Source organism: Opisthorchis viverrini (assembly GCF_000715545.1).
Source record: "Opisthorchis viverrini unplaced genomic scaffold opera_v5_175, whole genome shotgun sequence".
In the NCBI taxonomy this organism is placed as follows: Eukaryota; Metazoa; Platyhelminthes; class Trematoda; order Opisthorchiida; family Opisthorchiidae; genus Opisthorchis; species Opisthorchis viverrini.
The window spans coordinates 357,816-377,532 of record NW_008751833.1 but is presented as its reverse complement, the minus strand read 5'-3'; the positions used below and the strand labels follow the sequence as shown (position 1 = coordinate 377,532).

At 42.9% G+C, this 19,717-nt stretch overlaps 1 protein-coding gene across 1 annotated transcript; it reads left to right on the top strand.

Moving 5' to 3' along the window:
* Positions 1-3,529: 3,529 nt before the first annotated feature.
* On the top strand, positions 3,530-17,258 carry T265_07580 (hypothetical protein; the record flags this gene model as incomplete). Its single annotated transcript, XM_009173137.1, has 2 exons — positions 3,530-3,729; positions 16,555-17,258. 2 exons carry the CDS (start codon positions 3,606-3,608, stop codon positions 16,740-16,742), a joined length of 312 nt encoding a protein of 103 aa, XP_009171401.1.
* Positions 17,259-19,717: the final 2,459 nt, after the last annotated feature.

Here is a 19,717-nt window from a genome sequence, read left to right as displayed (position 1 = left end):
TGACTACCAGCCTAATCAAGCTGACTGCCACTCAACATAAAAGCGGCACCGATATGCAGTGTCAACAATCCCTCGATGGTCCGCAGTTACGACCCTTTCCAGCAAGAGTTATTCGAGCTCCTCCGCAGAGCAGGAACGATGGAAACGGTGGTCCTGGTGGACGAAATGAATGCCAAAGTCGATTGTCTGAGCTTCTTGGAGTGACACCTCTGCTGGTAATTCGGAGTCGATGCTCGTCACACAAACAACGGGGAGTGGCTTCCCCGGTTTTGTGCGAATCATGAACCATTTCTCGCGGGTATCAACTTTCAATGTGAACGTTCGCACTGCGTAACCTGGAGGCCACCGAATGCAAACCAAAAGCGGGCGTAGTAGGATCGTTTGGCCTGCGACTACTAGTGGACAGTCACTCGTTTAAGCCGCCATTCCGTGATACCAAACACGCCTTGTTGCAGGCTCACCTGACAGTTAGGCTTTTATCAGGCGCCCGTATGCCAGCAAGAAATGTGTTCGTCCACTATCCTCCTAGAGGTAATACAGGGTGGCAGTATCAATCTGAGCTAGCTCAACCACGCTCTACAGTAAACCAAAAATGCACTGGTCGCAAGCACTTTGATGAAACGTGTCAGCGAGTGAAAGAAGCTATGCTAGTGGCTTTTAGTACTGTCTGTCCAACGCCTTCGATGAGATGAAATGCTAACTATATATCGTTGACATCGCTAGCCCCAGTCGACGCTGAAAAATCCAGGCCATCAGCAAGGAGTACGGTGACGCACGAAAATGCCCCATAAGCAAAAGTCCATAGCCTAAAGAAAGATCGACAATTCGGTAGACATGGAACATCCGGCCAATGTATAAGGGTTTCGCTACCAGGAACAGGCGTCAGCTACACCAGTTTATATGATCGACAGGCCATGGAAAACCAACAGTCTGCAAATTATTAAAAGATGGGCGCGACCGTTTCGTTCCCCTGCAAACAGTTCACTGGACAGGTGGTCCGAATACTTGGAGGAGCAGTTTAGCAGACCAACTCCAACATGAATTCCGACGGGCCTCTTAAATCGACTAATATCAAAAAACCAATAAGTAATGTTTTTAGCGATAAACCCAAAGGGCCCATTTTGGCCGATGACTGCACCCAGATTCCGACGAGCTAGCGACCGGCAAAGACTGCAGCATCAAGTGAGCCAACCGATTTTGACTGAGGAGGGTTGGAGCACGGGAGCGCAAAGTTTTTAGAGAGGGATTAATCGGGATTATTATCTACTGGTACATCCTAAAGTGCGAACATGGGGGTAGAGTTCATACGAGCTGGCTCAGTAGTGGTCGTCGGACCTGCAAAAATGTTCTAATCGTCCATGTCAATGTTTGTTACTGATCGTTCTGTAGATTTTCCGTGTTTTCTGCAAGAAGATTTTCCAACCCGCGCTGCGAGCGCCGAATGCATTGTTGTGTACTCCTTAACTCCCAAACGAATAATTATCGGTGGTTCCATAAGCATGGGTTGTGAGCTGGTCGCGTATTTCGTCTCAGCGAGGCCATCGCATTCGTTAGCAGTCACACAGCCTATCAAGAATGAATACGTCTTTTACGCTGGAGCCTTTGCCTTCTCTAGAGATCACCGGCTGGGATTCATAAATACAACCAGGTTAGCCAGAACATTGGAGTCGGTTTTTAATCGGCTAGGCTGGGCCTGTTTCGCTTCCAATTTCTAAATTCTGCGCAACCGAGTCCTTGTGCATCCAGGGTGCGAGGAGTGGATACATGTTCCTATTTTTGTAAGCGCTCAGAGTCGAGCGATCCCTGCACAGTTGTCCTAATATCTGCACCGGGGATCTTTCGCCAGTCATTGGCGTTGTGTAGTGGATATACCACTCTCAATAATCGGCCTTTACTCTTTCACGTAACGGCGCATCAGTATAATCATGGTGGGGTTGATTTTAAATACACGAAGCTGGGGGCGTATCTGTGACTAACGTTCCTAAGATGAGAAGCATTACGTACTCTGTCAGTGGGGGAGTGAGTTAGGGATCATGGCCGTTGCCCCGAAGTTAGCATCCTCAGAAGCCTCTGATTAAAAGCTAAATTGTCCTTAAGTACCCCGATTATGAGAGATAATTTAAACCAAATTTTCCATCGTGAGAGCATTCTGTTTGCTTAATTTTATTTAGGGGTCCTGTTATATGTGGAACAACAATTGCCCTTGAGATGTGGGCTTCTAAAGCAAACAAAAATGTCGACTGAGTAGTGCGTTTGTTCCACACAATTGAATTTCAAATCTACGCCGTTTAACAATAACAGAGCAGGAACGCTTGTTAATACCTCTTAGCTTTTTTGACCTTAGCTGAGAGCTACTTGTTGCTGACTACCGTTGTAGGGCAAGGTGGGACAAAACTAATCAACGTTTCTCATGTAATTGTTACACCTGTGAAGGAATTCCACAACCAACTATTTAAGTTAATTCACTGAATCGTTCGAACGGCGGAAAAATTCATAAACGGGAGCGTGGCTGTGAAAAACAATGCACGGTTTAAATCCACCAGGGGATGACGATTCTTCAACTTCGGAGCATGGGAAATAAAGCCCATGAACCGTTGCCGAAGAAGTAAGGTTGTACGTCACAAATATGTTCATGTAAATCCACGTGAATGGCAGGCGTCGTATACTAGATTGGCTGCCTTTTTAGGATCGTCGTTCCCGGTGTATCCATGGCGTACGTGGTTGTACGTCACAAATATGTTCATGTAAATCCACGTGAATGGCAGGCGTCGTATACTAGATTGGCTGCCTTTTTAGGATCGTCGTTCCCGGTGTATCCATGGCGTACGTTAGACGGCATTTGCTAGTGATGTGGTGCATGAGGCTGGTAAGCGTGCTCGGAGGTTTCTGTGTCTAGGGTGCATTGAGCGATTGAGCAAGGTGTTAGCTATGAAGCCCGTAGGTCCGTTTGCTGAGTCGCGCTCTTTGTGGTAGGTTCACGAATGTTTCATAACCACCCTGTCGTGGTCGCTGAATGTAGAGTATGTAGGCCATAGATACATAGGTGGAGAGTGCTTCTCCAAAGGTAGATGTTCAAGACAATTTTGGTGGATGGAACGCAGGAAGAAATCTCATGAACAGAAGCAAGGTTTTACATCACAGCTGATTGCATAAATTAATATGAGTGGCAAGGACCTTACACTACTGTACCACGGTTCAACATGCTTCCTTCTTAGCTACAGCTTCGAGTCTTGATGGTCTGATCGTTTTGGCTGACGGATTCCCATCCGCATGTTTAGATGGCAGATTTTTGGTAGTCCACTTGGATGATTTTTGCCACAAATTCGCCGTCTTTATACTGCGAACCGATTGCAGATAGATCAGTTTCCCACTTTCACCTAACAAGGGCACCTGACTTTATATTTTTGTATGAGTAACTTGAGATATATGATAGATAATGATTCAAGAATGTGTAAAAAACCGTATCATCGTTGCCTACGTCGTTGGTCCAAAACCGGAGAGGAGTGTTAGATAGACTTGATGAAACGGTCGAATGTACCAATAAAATAGATTGCTCAAGGTTTCTAAATAGCGCGCAATACGAAATCATGTAATTCCGTGTGAAGATGGACTCACCGATTACTGAACTACAACCAAGTGATAACTATAAAAGCGCTTTCTCGGAGTACTTCGTCGATAATACAAAATGCGTTTTGTCTGCGGGGGCGATTGCGGGTATTGTTGTCGGTGGTGAGTACCAAAATTATTATCAGAATATTCGTTGAATTTACTTAGCTGAGCCCAACCAAAACATTTATTTCTCTGCCTCTAGTTGCTGCGCAGTCTCTTGTTTAAGGCTTACGGTTGTAGTCGACTGGTGTTGTTGACAAGCAATGGACTAGATAGAGAAGTAAGAGGTTGAAGCACACATGGGTTAGTACGATGGATGGTGAAAAATTATAACGGTCAGAATTATTCAACATATTTTCATGAAAGGTGAGTAGTTTCAATGCAGGCAACGTTCTAGACAGTTTCCATGGGTTGGGGATTACTTCGAAGTGTTTCAAACATTACCTATGAAAACTATGGCTTTCATACTGTAGGGAATGTACGTTTATCCGGCCTGCTATAGAACATCTCATATCAGCTTATTACGGCTGGTGCTATTACCACAACCTCTTAAGTAATCTCTCGTTGGTTCGTCCCATACAAACTGGGCCTACACGATAAATACCTCATTTGCGACTGTATAATTACACATAGTCGCTGGATGGCGCATTAGGTATCACTGATTTGTGTCAACAACACTCGCATCACATGCATGTAGAAACCGTGTAAGTCACCGAGGATTATATTTAAAAAAACATTACACCTTAGGCAAAGGCGTGGTGCAACTGGAACAAGCAGTAAAAAACGCTGTTGCAGCGCACATAAACCAAAGTAAGGTTATATTTGTCATTAAAATCCCACGAAGCCCTTCATGAACTCCTCATAGGTCACAAAAATGAAAAAAAAACGAAAAGTTGTGGTAATAGTGATATTCGTAATGAGGGCATTTTCTCAGCTTGGTTCTCGGTCTGAACCTTAAAAGCTAGTGTTACCGTCAAAACAACCATTAGAGGTGCACAACATATACCGAAATTCAAAAACAGGTCGAAGATATGTGTACAGCGCCTTGAAAACACGTTATTTGCGGCGACCTCACATTGAAGGTCGCGACGTCTTCCGCAGGTGACATTGGCAACCGGCATTCGGCGAATACTAGATAATGATTGGTCGATTGGCTCAGGGTTTTCACCAATCGGGGCTCGCCTTGATGTTGGAGCGGCACGCTGTCCGACCCTCTGGCCAGTCACTTTCAGGGCGAATTTCTTGGCGTTAGCATCCCCCTGGTTGCGAGTGCGAAACGGTTTGAGTGCGGAATTCCACCTGACACAGCCAGAGTGATGGCTCGCCCGGTTGCAGTGCACATAAACCAAAGTAAGGTTATATTTTTCATTAAAATCCCACGAAGCCCTTCATGAACTACTCATAGGTCACAGAAATAGAAAACCGAAAAGTTGTGGTAATAGTTATATTCGCTTATTACCCATACATGGTTGACAAGAACCTGAAAGTGGGTTGAATACGCATGCGTATCCACGGGAACGTTACCAGAACTGAAACATTCTATAGATACGCTGATCGGTATCAAGAACTGGCGGTGTATACCAAAGCATAATGCCCTAATCATGTCCAAGTGATCTTTTTGTATGAAGTTCTGAGAGCGGTTGTGCTTCCGACGTTTGCTTTGCTCAGTAATCAGGCAAGGATGACATCACACTTCTGCCTCTTCCTTGAGGCATTAATTTTGTTAATTAACTTCAATGACAATATTTTAATGGCATCATTGGTTGAGGCTTCTAAGCGCCTGTGTGACTAATACGTGTAAAATAATTATAAAGCGTGAAAATGTAGCCAGTATGACGGAATGAATACACCGGAACGCTGTCCAACTCAAATAACCAACCGTATATGCTCCGCTGAAAACAACGAATAAGACATGCGTAGAAATTCGATTCATTATCATCATTGACATCAGCACCGAATGAGAACGTTAATGCCTCATAGCTACAAGACCTTGTGTCTTCATGGCGCCCTGCCACTCACACTTTCTCATGAAAAGCAAGTCTTCGCGACAGGCGGTAACCCGGCAACTTAGCTTGCAATTATGGATGCAGTCCTTCAGTAAAGTACTGCCTGCTTCATTCAAAATCTCAGTCCGGATTCCTTCGTTCAAGCCGACTCCTGATGTGGTCTCTAGACACATGCAGTCAAAGACCTGGAGATGTCTCCGATTCTCTGCCCAAGATGGCGAAGTTTTAGCCATACACCAACACAGCCCCTCCTTTAGTCTAATCCACGCCTCCTTGATGCCAGAAGTGGTTCAGATTGGCAAAAACGGTTTTGGGTTTCGAGATCCGTGCATTGACATTGCCTGTGACACTATTATCAAAGCTAATGCAAATTTCTAAATGCATATTGCGTACAATCATGGTTGCTGTTGTGTCTTGTAAATCCCAGTGCCACTCATAATTTGTAGAGGCTCCGCGGCACGACTGCACTTTATGGACAAAGCACTGGCCGAGCGACCAGATAACTCTAGTAAACTTTTCCAGTAATACTTGCGCCTCCTGCTCTTCAAAAAATCAGCACAATGTGGTCTGCATATTCCAGGTTGACAAGGTTCTTGTTTGGCTAGATCTGAACACCGGGTTTTGGGGACCTTTCAGACTCCGCCTCGTCACTTCATCAATGGCGAACTTAAACAAAATGAACAGAGTGGAGATCCTTGTCACACATCACAACTTGCAGCAAAGATTTTAGGGGGCCCCCATAAACTCCTACGCGTTCACAAGTGTACAAACATAAACAGCACACCCCATCTGCGAACTTCTAGAGCATACTCAATTGCGCAGGCGTGTTGTAAAGAACTAACTAGTCGGCAGAATCGAACACATTCTCAAGGTGGAGGAAAATCAGGACTATAAGGCACACGTGCACATGCGGCCTCCATAACAGCTGACGGGGTTTGAAAGTGCGGTCCGTAAAGCCCATTCTCGACCGTCTTCAACTTACTGGCAGGAAGGTATGTGGTTCGAACCCAACCCCGGTATCTCGTCTGCTCCTGTCTAGTTTTGGGCAACCTGGCAGTATCTCAGCCGTCGTGCTTCCTTCTGGTTGGCTGTCAGCTATGCACTGAAACGGTTCTACAACTATACGATTTGCAGTCGGAATCTTGTTTGATATTTCTGGGTTCTGTCTTACACGCTGTCATAATTCAACGTGAATTAAGCGGCCTAAATAGTTTGGTTACAACGGAGGTTCAATCCTATTTCTTTGATTGCGGCAGTCATAGCGACACGTCTTGAGAACGGGAGCCACTTTATACTTACCTCGATGGACTGCATGGCCTTTAGTTCATGCTTGCAGACCTTTTATTAACTACTTTTCATCCATCAGAAATCAAGATCTGACGCTACCATCCTCCAGATTTTAATGTTTCCAGCAGCGTGGTAGCAGTTGAAAACGGTATATTGCTGATAAGAAGCGGTGTTTAGATAGAGCTCTACGTAATCTTGTGGGATTTTGGCGAACGTCAGGACGTCACTAACTCCACTCAGACAAAAGCCTTCTGTCCTATAAAACGACAACCTTTCCTTTTCGGCTAACGGCCTTGGATGTCCTATGCAGCCGGTACTACAGAAGCACGCTAACCTCACTCCTTTAGAAGAGAATAACTCCAGTTTCTACCATCCGCTTTTCGTGTCCCTAATACTTTAAGTGAAAATTTCCTGCTTGTGTCGTGCACCGTGGCCTTATCACATCTCTGCAGTTTAGTGTATCATGGCAGTAGGTGTCTGCTAATTGTAGTCTTTTGCGGCCTCCCTACCCCACAAGTAATATTTGTACCTCTTCCGTAAACCCAAGTGAATGTCGCTGAGACCGTAATTTCCTGGCCTGTACTGATTGAGGCTCTTGAGTGCATGTTTTTACGCTAAATCTGTTTGTTGAACGATTAGACTTTGATGTTCTTTTTATTGAGCTAATGCCTCTAGACTTTGCAGGCAGCCGCAGAATGATCATTGTGCACGTCGTTCCTCTGTTGCGAATGTGGTATCTCCTCCTTGTTAAAACTTAGTGTTTTCATACGTAAAGTAGATTCTGGTAATGATTTACATTAATGTATCTGTAGAATCCAAACGGTCAGGAAGGGTAGCATACTATAGGGTATAGTAGTCTTAATATTGTATTTGCGGAGTTTTGCCGCGTTATTATAGAGAACTTATATTGCAGGCACAGTAGCAAAGATTAACATGGGCTACCTATAGTAGGTTTGAAAGATCCGTTGCCAAGGTTGTACAAAAACTGAAAGGCCATTAAAGAGAGTGACGTTTTCCCCCCATAAGACTTTTGAATATGTTCGACGTGAATGAAGAGCTAATTTGTGCGGGTAGAAACCTATCAGATGTGTTTCATACAGTAAATGCTGTTTTAGTTTGTTATATAGATAGAGATGAGGATCACATTACCGTCAGATCTCTCGGCCAAAACAATCCCGTATTCGTTTTAGAAGGGACTGGTAAACAGTCAGTGGATTTATCGTTGGAAAACGGCTGGTCTGACGAATACCTATCCAGGACAGATGAGCAGGCTACTGGTTCGACCTATCAGACCTACACAGATCAATAAAATTCACAAATAGCACCCAGAAGCTTTAGTTAATCATTTGCTGTTGGCCGGACTACTAAGTAATCATATCCCGTTTCCCAATCCATCGGGCACTCTTTGGGTATTCTTCGGCAACCCGGACTAGCCGACAGGATCATACTCTCTGACATTCTAAGGAGCACTCGATAGCTAGTTCCACGTCCAATGCAGAGCTCGGATAATTTAGCAACCTAATCACTTGACCTGGCCAAGCTTTTGTGCCAAAGGCGAAAGACCACTCAACTACAGATTCACGGATTGTTAATCAAACCCTTCCAAACCAATAACTCATCACTTGAACCCAACCGTTTTCTGAGAATTTGGTATTAATATCTGTGAAGTCTTGTGTGCCGATAATTCGCTAGCCTGAGGATGAGCTTTCCGGCTTTTCCAAGTTTCTGATGTCAGGCTTTGGCCACGGCTTCCAGCATTCTCAAAATGCAGCCATATGAATGCTCTTCTGGTAAGATTGATGAAGGTTCTTTTGAGTGAGTGGTTAGCGAGTTCCCAAATCACTATGTACTGTTACACCAAGTTCTTCTTAAACCTTGTCTGTAGAGTGTTTGGCAATTGATTCTCCTAACCGCAAACATGTTACATTTGATAAAGCTAAGGGGGCGAGATGGCCCAAGTGATTAGAGCGCGAATTTACTGACCGAAAGGTCCGTGGTTCGTATCCGACCCCCGCCAGTCGACTTCCCCTGTCTAGGCTTGTGCAACCTGGCAGTATCCCAGCAGTCGTGCTTCCTTCGGGTGGCATGGCGGCTAGGCACCAGAAGGGTGCTACAGCTGAACGATGACAAAGCTAACAAGCATGGTATTAGTGTATATCTACCGACCTATTCTATATACGTCAAGTTGGGTGTATTCCCGATCCCAGGTTGATGAACTTTCTTTTTATACCACAACAGAGTCGACAAAAATCAAAGCACGGGATGGGAAATCTTTAGGAAGGTCATCAATAAATGGACGCAGCAACAGTTATCTCAACGTGGAGCCTTGAGGCATAGAAAGTGGCTGTAAATGTTTGGGAAAATGTTCTACCATGGCTCAAGCATTCAGCAGATCTACAGAACCTATTGCCCTTCAAAATTAAGGTCGCCTGAGCAAAACGCTCACGCTCAACGACTGAACTCATTAGATCCTACTTAGTCCATAAAGAATAGATAAAAGGTTGCTCGCGCTGTAAACCTGCTGAAATTTCATCAGTAAATGATCTCATATGTCTATTTTACTACCACTGAATAAAGCTGTGGTTGTCTATGTAATACCATGCAGTATAGAATTCGAAACTTACTTTTTATGCGAACTGTCAAAAAGCATATAACCTATCCGAACTCTGAACTACATCTAGGTCGGTGCAAATCACATAAGTGTGAAGTTGGTTTACTATCTCATTCTGTGACGTGACCTTTGAAACGGTCCAACAAAACCCTTGAGAAGTACGTGAGACATGCTTTTTCCTGCTGGCACTAATATATATATATATATATATATATATATATATATAAATCAACCAACCACAGCCAAATGAACGCTCACTGGATAAATCTTAACGGGGTCTTGTCTTCAAATAAAACCAAAGCTTCGACAAGCTTTACGTGGAAATGAGACATCCACACTTTCAGTTAGAAATCCAGGTTTCACGATTTGTTTTGAATAACAGATCATCCATTACTCTGGAGCTCTAACCAATAAGTATTGTTTTTTCAATAGACACCATTTTGAGCAGACGAAATATTTTGTCTGATAACACTAGCTACATTAAATGCCAGTTTAGCAGCTTCTTTATCCAAGTTCCGTCATACTATGTCCTCCTACGCTTGTGGACAGAAAGTCACCTCAGAACTACCCGGAGGATGCCCGAAGTTCCTCTAGAGTTTTATCCTGAAGGAAATATCAGGCCAATACGATTATATTTTCAAGTATATATTGCACGCGGGTGTCTGCATCTTCAGTGCCTGGCGAAAACCGAAGTCTCCTTTCCGGTAAGCCGGAGAGCCACCTTAATAAGATTATGACCGTGCTGATTTCACGAAGTTGACATTATAGGTATCCAGGAGCTCCATAAAAAGAGATAAGTTAGCCAGAAATGTTTTTGACTTTACATCAATGACGTGTAAAGCGGGCTGGTGCAAAAACTTTCACAAAGGCTGGATATGGTCACTCTTGCAATTTGCTGTTTAACACTGTCTTCCTTGTTACCCTTGTTTTCCTGACCATTTCATCTATGCTGGTTGCTCTAGTTTGTTTCAACTTTACCTGTGATTTTTATGGCTATTGACGCCATTTTGAATTATCAGTTAAAATAATCGTAATATCCAGCAGCTTTTGTGTATCAAAAGATTTTAAGTTAACATCCTGTGTCGAGTACTAGTTGACTCCAAGTGGTTAATTATGACAATAAGATTACCGACTGAGCCATATGCTGCCCGATACACAGTTAAGTGGAAGAGAGAAAAACCATGTACACAACATTGTCCAAAGGTCTTACTGAGGGGAAGATCCTATGGTGTGCGGTCACTGCCATCATCAACAGCATGACATCAGTGTTCAACATCGATGCTTCGCTGCCGCAGGTACATAGGCTGGGATACTGTCAGGGCACCCCCACTTAGACAGGAAGACAATTCGGGTCCACAATCAAAGCCTTTAGCTTAAGAGTCTAACTGTAAGGTAGCGGTGTTTGGCATTTGCATTTAGTGCTAATGCATGTGTTTCAGACCCCAACTTGGAGGACCATGAGGCTGTGTTCGTTGGACCTCTAACCATTGATCAACCTGGTATGAGAGACTAGGTGTGTATCGCGGGGGCACCCCCACAATACAGCTCAGTGGGTCGCTGGGGTGCGCGAACCATCACACCACGGAAAGGTCCAGTCCCTTCATGACAGATAGTGTGCAGTAACTTGGGACAAGCCTTTCACCAGCCTATTTCGAAAATGTTGTCTCCACCTACCGATAGTAAACCAACGTTCTCCAGACCCAATGTGTTTTCTGAATTTTTACTATCCACGAAAAATTCGAGTGGTATTCTCGACTGAAATGTGCATTCAGAACTTTGCTACCCAATTCATCCGCGGAAGAACAATTTTTGTCATTGAGATGAATTGGGAAATCTCTGGCATATTCACCTTGATTTGTACTGCCACTCCTTGTCATGAATGGTTACCTGAAAGTCTATCTTTTGGTTAGGTGGTTGCAAACCATTTAGCCTTGTTCTATTTTGTACTGGTATTGGTGAGAGAAATCGTTAATCATTCAAGCAACTCTCGTTTTGAGCCAAATTTCTTGAATGCCTCTTTTACGATCGCTACAAGTACACCTGTTTTAGACTAACCTTTCCGCTTCCCGGACGTAACATATCACAGCGGTGCGGTTAAAAACTTTATTACTGAAAGTTATTCTAGTTCACGATCTTTAGAGGTTAGAAGAGTCAACAGTCTGAAGTTTTCAACCTAAACACTTTTTGGCGAAGAATTGTTCAATCGCTGATCTGTTGTCCGATCTGGTAAAATTTGAGATTTTTGGAAATGGCTGTGGTGACTTGTAACTGAATTGTTAGTGCAAACTACGGCACAAAAGTAAATTTGACAATCTAATCGTCTGTACTGGTGGCTGACACGAAGCATACCCTTCAGGAGATTGGTTATGCCTTAAAGGGTCACTTCAATGGTGTAATCAATAATTTTGTCTAATATTTGATTTCTGGGACTGAAGGTAGGTCTAGTGGCTTGACCTTCTGTTTGCTAGGAGGCCCCGCTTTACTTCTGTCATGAGTTTGACTTAACAAAAGCCAGTTTTTCAAGTAATCAATATTTACTACCAACCTTAATTTCCGGTTTCCTCATTCTATTGCTCTTTTCTTATTTCGATTATATTTTCTGTGACCTATTTTGCCAAGCGTTGTCTTGGGATCATGAAAATGCTTCATCTTCCATCTAAATCGTCCAACGTTGCTGGATCACGTTTATCTTCCTAGAAGCCATATCCTGATACTTTTCCTGAACGGAATAATTACTTGTCAATGATTCACGCAATGGTGATCATTATTCTGTTAGTCTAGCCACAGATGTCGGCTTGAGTTTCTCTGCTTAAATGATTCTTCGCCTGATTATTCTTAGTTGCGCTATTACCAAAGATTATAACTTATCCATTCTACACTTTTCAATCACCAGACAGTTTTCAGCCATTGCTGTCTGACACCGCATCAGAAGACTATGACAAATAGAAAAAGATGCCTTTTAGTGCTAGTTTTTCACAATAGGCAATACGTGGTGACTGATCGATTTCTACGGTCCACTTAAATGCGTACAGTAAAGAATAAAAATTAATTCGAATGTGCTACACTCATTGGGATTTTTCTAGTTGTTGGGAAAACAATGGTCCAATTTGTTTTTCTTAAGCTTTGAGAAGAAACGGCTGATTTAAGCTTACCGCGGTCAAAAATGGAAATGGTGAGGGAATCCTTATGAAATTGAAGCTGTGCATGGCTTCTTTTACAACCAATCTCGCATAATATGGTAATGTTGTGCCTGCTTCTAACAGCAGGTCTGTGATAATCTTAATCCAAAAGGCTCTTGTCTTTCACTTTGAAATAAACACACACTTCCGTTTAGACTGCAGTATACTTTTTCTTTTATGCGTCACATAGGGTAATTTTTCGATGCCTTTTTTATTTTAGAGTGAACAGATATTTTACCATATCTGCCTATCGCTTGCATAAATCTCGGGGATACTTTATATCTCTGAGTTTGTCCTTGTCATGTTCCTTACATCCGTTTTATTGCATCCTCTTCTGGGTGTCTCTAACGAATATCCGTTGTGCAGTCGCGACAAGTGGATGTGTTTGGGGGTGTGAATGAGTGATTGTAGAAGTTGCTTGATCACTTCTCGTGCATGCATGTCTCGGTAGAATACTTGTAGAATGCTTCATATGCATTTTACTTCACGATTTTTGGTAGTCCATTTATGTCTGATTAGAGTTGCCAAAACAGTACACGATGTGAATGTACTCATGGCTTTCACTACTAAAATTGCTATCATCAAATGTAAATAATCTTACTTGTTTCGAGTTTTCATCCCAAGAAAAATGCAAGAATATTACAGTCGGTATGCTCTCCGACATTCTCACGCTGTTTCTAAATGAGTATCTGATAACAGGCTCACTTTTCCGTCATATTATGACACCTGTGAGTGAACCACGTGCACAGATCTTGGCTACTGTGTTTATCGATTGAAGACAGAGAAGGATTGGGTTGACTTCTAAATTTGTGCACAACAGGACTAGGCCAATAAGTGTTATATGTCGCATTCTCATTCTACAGCATGAACAGCGAGGTCAATTGAAAAGTGGTACTCTCTGGTATATAACAAATGTGAAATGAGGAATGCAATCATAAGGGGGCAAATAGTTTTTATTAGGCAACAGTTTACGTTTTGCTGCGGTTGCTTTGTTTTCTTTACGCAAACAGCTGACCTATCCTGGGAGCTTGGAGGGGCAAACCGAATGGAGTTCCCACCAGTGGAGTCGTGTTAAATTTCACAGGGACTGCGTAAGCTAACTACTCCTTGAGAGTTAGGGAGTGTTACAATAAGTGCTGTTCCCTTCGTAACCAAAGAACAAAATGACAGGCTTCAAATTACCGTCTACGTTTTGTAGCGAAGAAAGCATGCTTTTTTCGTTTTACACGTTGCACTGTACAAGAGCAAATCAGCGTAGTTTCATCCTTGTATTATTTTGAATAAAGCTTACAAAGACCTACACATTAAGTTTCCGTTTATTTTTTGCTTGATGTACTCCGCAGTCAGAAGACGATCAGTTTCCCATAGCTACAGTTAATAAGGAACGTCCGTATACGTCCATAAATTTATTTCAGTGCGAATTTGAATTCGCCCAAGGTAAGGTAGTCTATGTTGTATTCTGTGCGATTCATAACTGGACACTATACATGGAAAACCTGATTAAATCTAGTGTCTGGTATGCCGAACATGGATTTCAAGAGTGGACCTGGTAAACATAACCCGAACAATGTGAACCATAGTCAGTCTGCTTCATAATTGTCAGTGATTTTTTAATAACGATTTCAATTTACTAACCCGAAGACCACTTATGGAAAGCGAATATTTATTTTTCCGCTGTTTGGTGCGAATGATCAGGCTGATCGGCATAGAGACCAATATATTGCACCGTGGAGACAAAGGAATTACGATGCTAATGCTGTAGTTGGCAAATTCGGGTTCGAAGATCATCTGGACATGGGCTGCGAAATATACGGAACAGTCAAAGTGCATCCTAATTTTTGTAATGCACTGAAAACTCCTCGACAGTCCACGACAGCTTTAGCTCTTCTTGGGGCCCATCAGGTAGGCGCCGTCCATGTCAACCTTATGTTCTAGTTGAAACCCAATTGCACGAAGATAGCGAAATACACTCAGTTGCAAATTAGTTTGGCTTTTCGAGAGACTCACCTGGAATCCAGCTGAATCTCTCGGTTTTGATATTTTCAGGCAGCTGAATATGCCGCACCAGGCCACCTCATGTTTCAGTCCTAATTCAATTCTTATCTGGATGAACAATAACTTCACGAAGCTTTTGTATCGAGAGCGCAACGTTGCTCAGCAATAAATCTACCGATTGTCACCAAAATTTCTTGATGAGGTCACAAGTCATTTTACCCGTGTTGAGTACGCAAAAGCTTACATGCTACTCGAATCATCATCGTTGACAACAGCAGCAACAACAGACAGGTGATTTCATTCAAGTTGCTGAGGCCGAGTAACCGCTTTTGATCAAATAAATCAACCTGAGAGTTATCACAAAACTTCAGCAACACCAGTGGAATTCACTGTCTACTCATCACTTAGAAACACCTTTCTGTCACGCAAACTGCCAGAATGTTCGTAATCATTTAGCCGAATTTTAAGGTAAGCTGAACACTGTACCTGATAGATATATTATGCACACGGGTGACATGCCTGAGAGCAGTTACTTAGCCGTATTTGCTCCCACCCTTGGAAATCAGAGGCCGCACCGGCGGTAACGTCAAAACTGCCCGAAAACTTGATACACTACTCATAGGGTTGCTGAAAATTCTTCGACAACCCACGACCGATTTCGCCTTTCTTGGGTCTCATCGGGTAGGCACAGTAGCGGAGTTTCCGTCAACTCCATGTTTTACTTGAACCCAAATTGCTCGAAACTGGCGAAATACTCTCATTTGTAAACCAGATAGGTTTTGCGAGAGAATCACCTGGAACTCAGCTAAATCTCTTGTTTATGATGTTTTTAAACAACTGAATGTGTTGCTTAAAAATACTGTAAACGGGAGACCTGGCCGGGTTCTAGGTGAGTCTCTGGCAAAACCAAATTGGTTTGCAAATGAGTGCATTTCGCTATGTGGGAACTTCGTTCTGAATCTCTGGATTATCTTAGATCTTGTATCCGGGTTGGTCTTCGGTTATGTACAGCCTCCAACTATAGTCAAACGAGTGCAACAGAACTTTGATTCATAAGACAAATGTGTCAAACAAAACAACTCGGAAGTGCATGGAAGCGAAGAACCCGGTCAATATGTGATCCCGTAATATGGGATCCGTGAATTAATCAAGAGTGACGCTATAACCTAATTAAGTGTGATTTATTCACAGTGCTGGTCTGTCGCTTGTAGCTGAACGTTGTGTTCAAATGACTGGCGGGAAGGTCGCATCTCAGGAACCCTCTAGAGTTTCATGTGGTGATTCCCAGTGAGGGCGAATCAGCAGTGTACTCTTTCTCAGTTTTTTCAGCACAGGCTGGCTCCATTTATAAAATGACATTTCCATTGAAACTTCCCGAATCTAATAATGCTACTAATAAATGCATGAAAGTGAATGCCAGAATTGCTGCAGAACAAACCGGTGATCAAAATCTGTAATAGCTGTCGACAGATCGATTTTGCTCAACCGGCCAGTCAAATAGGCCTCTCTGGAATATCAAACCTTCAAACCTTTTGAAGCAGCAATCGAAACAACTTGGTGAATGTGTGAAAGCTTCCAGCCAACAACTTTAGGGTTTACGATGCGTCTGTTTGTTGACAAGGCTGTCTAGTAAACACCGTATTCGAGCAATTGTCTCGGATGCATCAAATACACACAAAATGACGCTTGAAGTTCCCAAAACGTCACACAATCTCAGATAAGAACGCATGTAACGAACCTCAATTGTCAAACAGTTAACAACAAAGGTTCTTCGACATTTTCCTAGGCTTTTTAATATTGCTTTGGTTTTTTATAAGCTGACCGATATTGTTTCATTTATTTTCTGTCCCTTCGTTTTTGTCTTCAGTGATCACACTCGTCCTTCTGGTAGTCCTCATAATCCTACTGGTATACTGCTGCCGAGTAAAACACCCACGATATCAGTCTGCCTACGATACCGAAGAGGCACAGGGAAACAAGTCCCATACAGCCGAACATGCGCTCCAACAAAAATTGACAGGACACCCTGACGTAAAACATGAATTGTACATTTGATTATTCCTTTTGTTCATATCCCACCGACTTGAAAATGCTTTCACACCTTCCGCCACAGCTTTTTGTATAGATACAATGAGTATTGATTCAATTCCCCTTTTCCATATTGTGCACACAATATGGTGCATACAATGGCCTTCCTCTGGTTACATTAATCGCAATGATTTTTCCGTAGGAACTGACTTTGTTGACGTTGTTTTGATCTTATTTTATTATAACCTTCTTTGTGACAATCTTTGTTGAAAACTTTTTCTATTGTAAGCGCCAACTCAAAAACATTACACGGAAAGCTACAGGCTGCTTGACACAGTTCTACCTAATCTGACTCGTGATACAAGCAGTAAATTCATTTTGCACAAAAAACTGCGATAAACCTGCAGACACTTTTCTATTCCAAATGTTTCTCGATGGAGTGGATTGGATTCCTTCAGCTAGTATTGTTTTATGATTTTTTGTGCTGTCTTCAGCTATTCGGAAAGCTAAGTAAAATTCTTGTTACGATTCTGTACTGCAACCTAAAGATCTAGTGATTTCATATCCTCGGCAGCCTTGGTGGATCACTTGAGAGGCCCATTATACTTACAATCGAGATAATGTTTACGAAGCTGTAAACTAGAAGGCGATGAATAGTTTGGAATACAGCAAAGGAGACCATCGATCTGTCTGTTAACTGCTGTAGTTAAGTGTGGGTGCATGGTACAACTGTCCTGCAAAAATTGGGCCTGGTGGTGTAAGGGAACATGCAGTTGAGCAAAAACAAATATGTTCTTACAACCCTTGTTCGTTTGGTGTAAAATTCCGAGCAATACAATGAAAACGAAGAACACCATTTTGGATGTCGTCCGAGTTAATTATCAGAATGCTGTCCCTCAGAATTATTCGAACAAAGGAATCTGAAAAGCAAAAAAGACTCAAAAGATTGTTCTGCACCAAAAAAGATTTTTGATGTAGTTTGAATGGTCAGCCGGATAAGATCTCTGTGAAATGTACTCGATCTTCCTTAGGTGCCTGAAATTTGATGGACCTCTGCATCTTGATAATCAGTACATGTACAACTCGCTGTAACTTCGAACTGAACGACAAACATCTAAGTTACTACGCCGACGGATGTGGATGGGTAGGTATGTGAGTTGTTAACGGAATGGGAAAGGTTGGATTTATTTGTCAGTTTAGAAGTCGAATCTGGAGTTCATGGAGTGAACTAACAACAAATTTGCTCGTTGCTTTTTGCTTCGAAAGGTGACCTACTAGACTTGGATATTTAACTCATTCTGATATGGTACCTAAATATCAGATGAAAACCGCTCAGGTAACCGTGTGTCACAGTATCCACGGAATTATATGCCATACCCAGAAAACTTACTTTCTGGTGAAAAACCTGACCTGTTTCACACTAGATCTGACCATGAGCATGCTGTGAAACCTGTACATCTGTGACACCTGGGTATGTCTGAAATACACTTACTAGTCACGAGCAAATTCCCCCTTGACGGACCTAACTTGAAAGTCCTGACAGGCGGGTCAGCCGATCAACATAACGAAGACGGTTACCAAGTCATCGTTTGAGGCGTAATTTCAAACACCCACCTTGCTCAAGAGAGAGTTGTTTCGTCTATTTGAGCTACCTGACTGGGAAGTCCTGACAGGCGGATCAGCCGATCGACATAACGAAGATGGTCACCGGGTCATCGTTTGAGGCGTAATTTTAATCACCTTGCTCAAGAGAGAGTGTTTTCGTCTATTTGGGTGAGATTATTCAAGCTCCTTCGGCATGCACTGGTGGACTGATCCTAATGAACTCGCCTCGTACATTACCTGCCCGGGGCCCGAATACAGGTTCAGTGGGAGTTCAGTACTTTCCTGCCTTGTTGTGCATAAGCCAGAATGAACACATCAGGACAGAATGAGGTTCGAAACTCCATGCAGTTTCATGAGATGCGCACTGATGATGACTCTCTTTAGGGATGAAACAGGTGTGCAGTGCTTCTTGGTTTCTCGGAATTGTTGGCTTCACCTACAGGAGGAAATCTCAGTTATGAATATCTAATTGACACCGGGTACGTAGTCATTCTAAATGAATCATTTTTAATCATTTACTGTGCATTAGGTAGACTGCCAGTATCTATTCAATGGCGTTGCTTGACTACAGCCGAAGCCGTCGCTATACGTCTGCGAAACCCTGTACTGTGCTGTCAAAAACGTTTCGTTCGAACGCTAAATCTGCCCTGATCGTGTGGCATGGATCATCGGGCCAAGTCAGTCAGCAGCCCTCTTGACTGTCTCAGCATCCAACTAGATGCGATATGGGGGGGGGCGCAGACAACCAATCTTTCGTGTCTGTACGTTCTGCATTTCACTGACCAATCTTCGCAGCGTATTTCATTTTTCGCTCCTATTTTAACCATTAGAAATGTACTGACCTGATGACGAGATCCCGAAAACATTATTGTTCGTCACTGTGTTCTTTTACTACCATCATCACTTTCTTTTTTTGCTGCTCCACTTTGCGCTCAGAGATAATCCACATCTTCACTGAAGTTACTGAGCTCCACGCAGGAATCCCGTTACAACCCCCCAGTGTGGGGTGGCAACAATTATGAAATGCTCTCCGCCGTCAAGTGGCATCGCAAATAAGTAACTTAGTTGTTTTTTAATGCAAGGAAGATGGTGGATCATAGGTTTTGTTACTCCGTTTGGAATAATCTTATCAAACAGACATACACTGTTTGTTTTTCATATGGTGCAAATTGTACGAAAAGTCCCCCAGGTTCGCTGATGTTCTCTGAACGTAGTGGAGGTGGTTGCGTACCGTTAAGGAGTCAAGATTTGCACGTCAGTAACGACGGCGCGACCAGACGGCGCGACTTCAGTTAGACGGAGTAAGTAGAGGTAATTACACAGTTGAGAATAGACCAGGTTAGGCATCTGTGTATTCTCCGTCAGAAAGAAAAGATTTGATTGACAGATCAGTCACA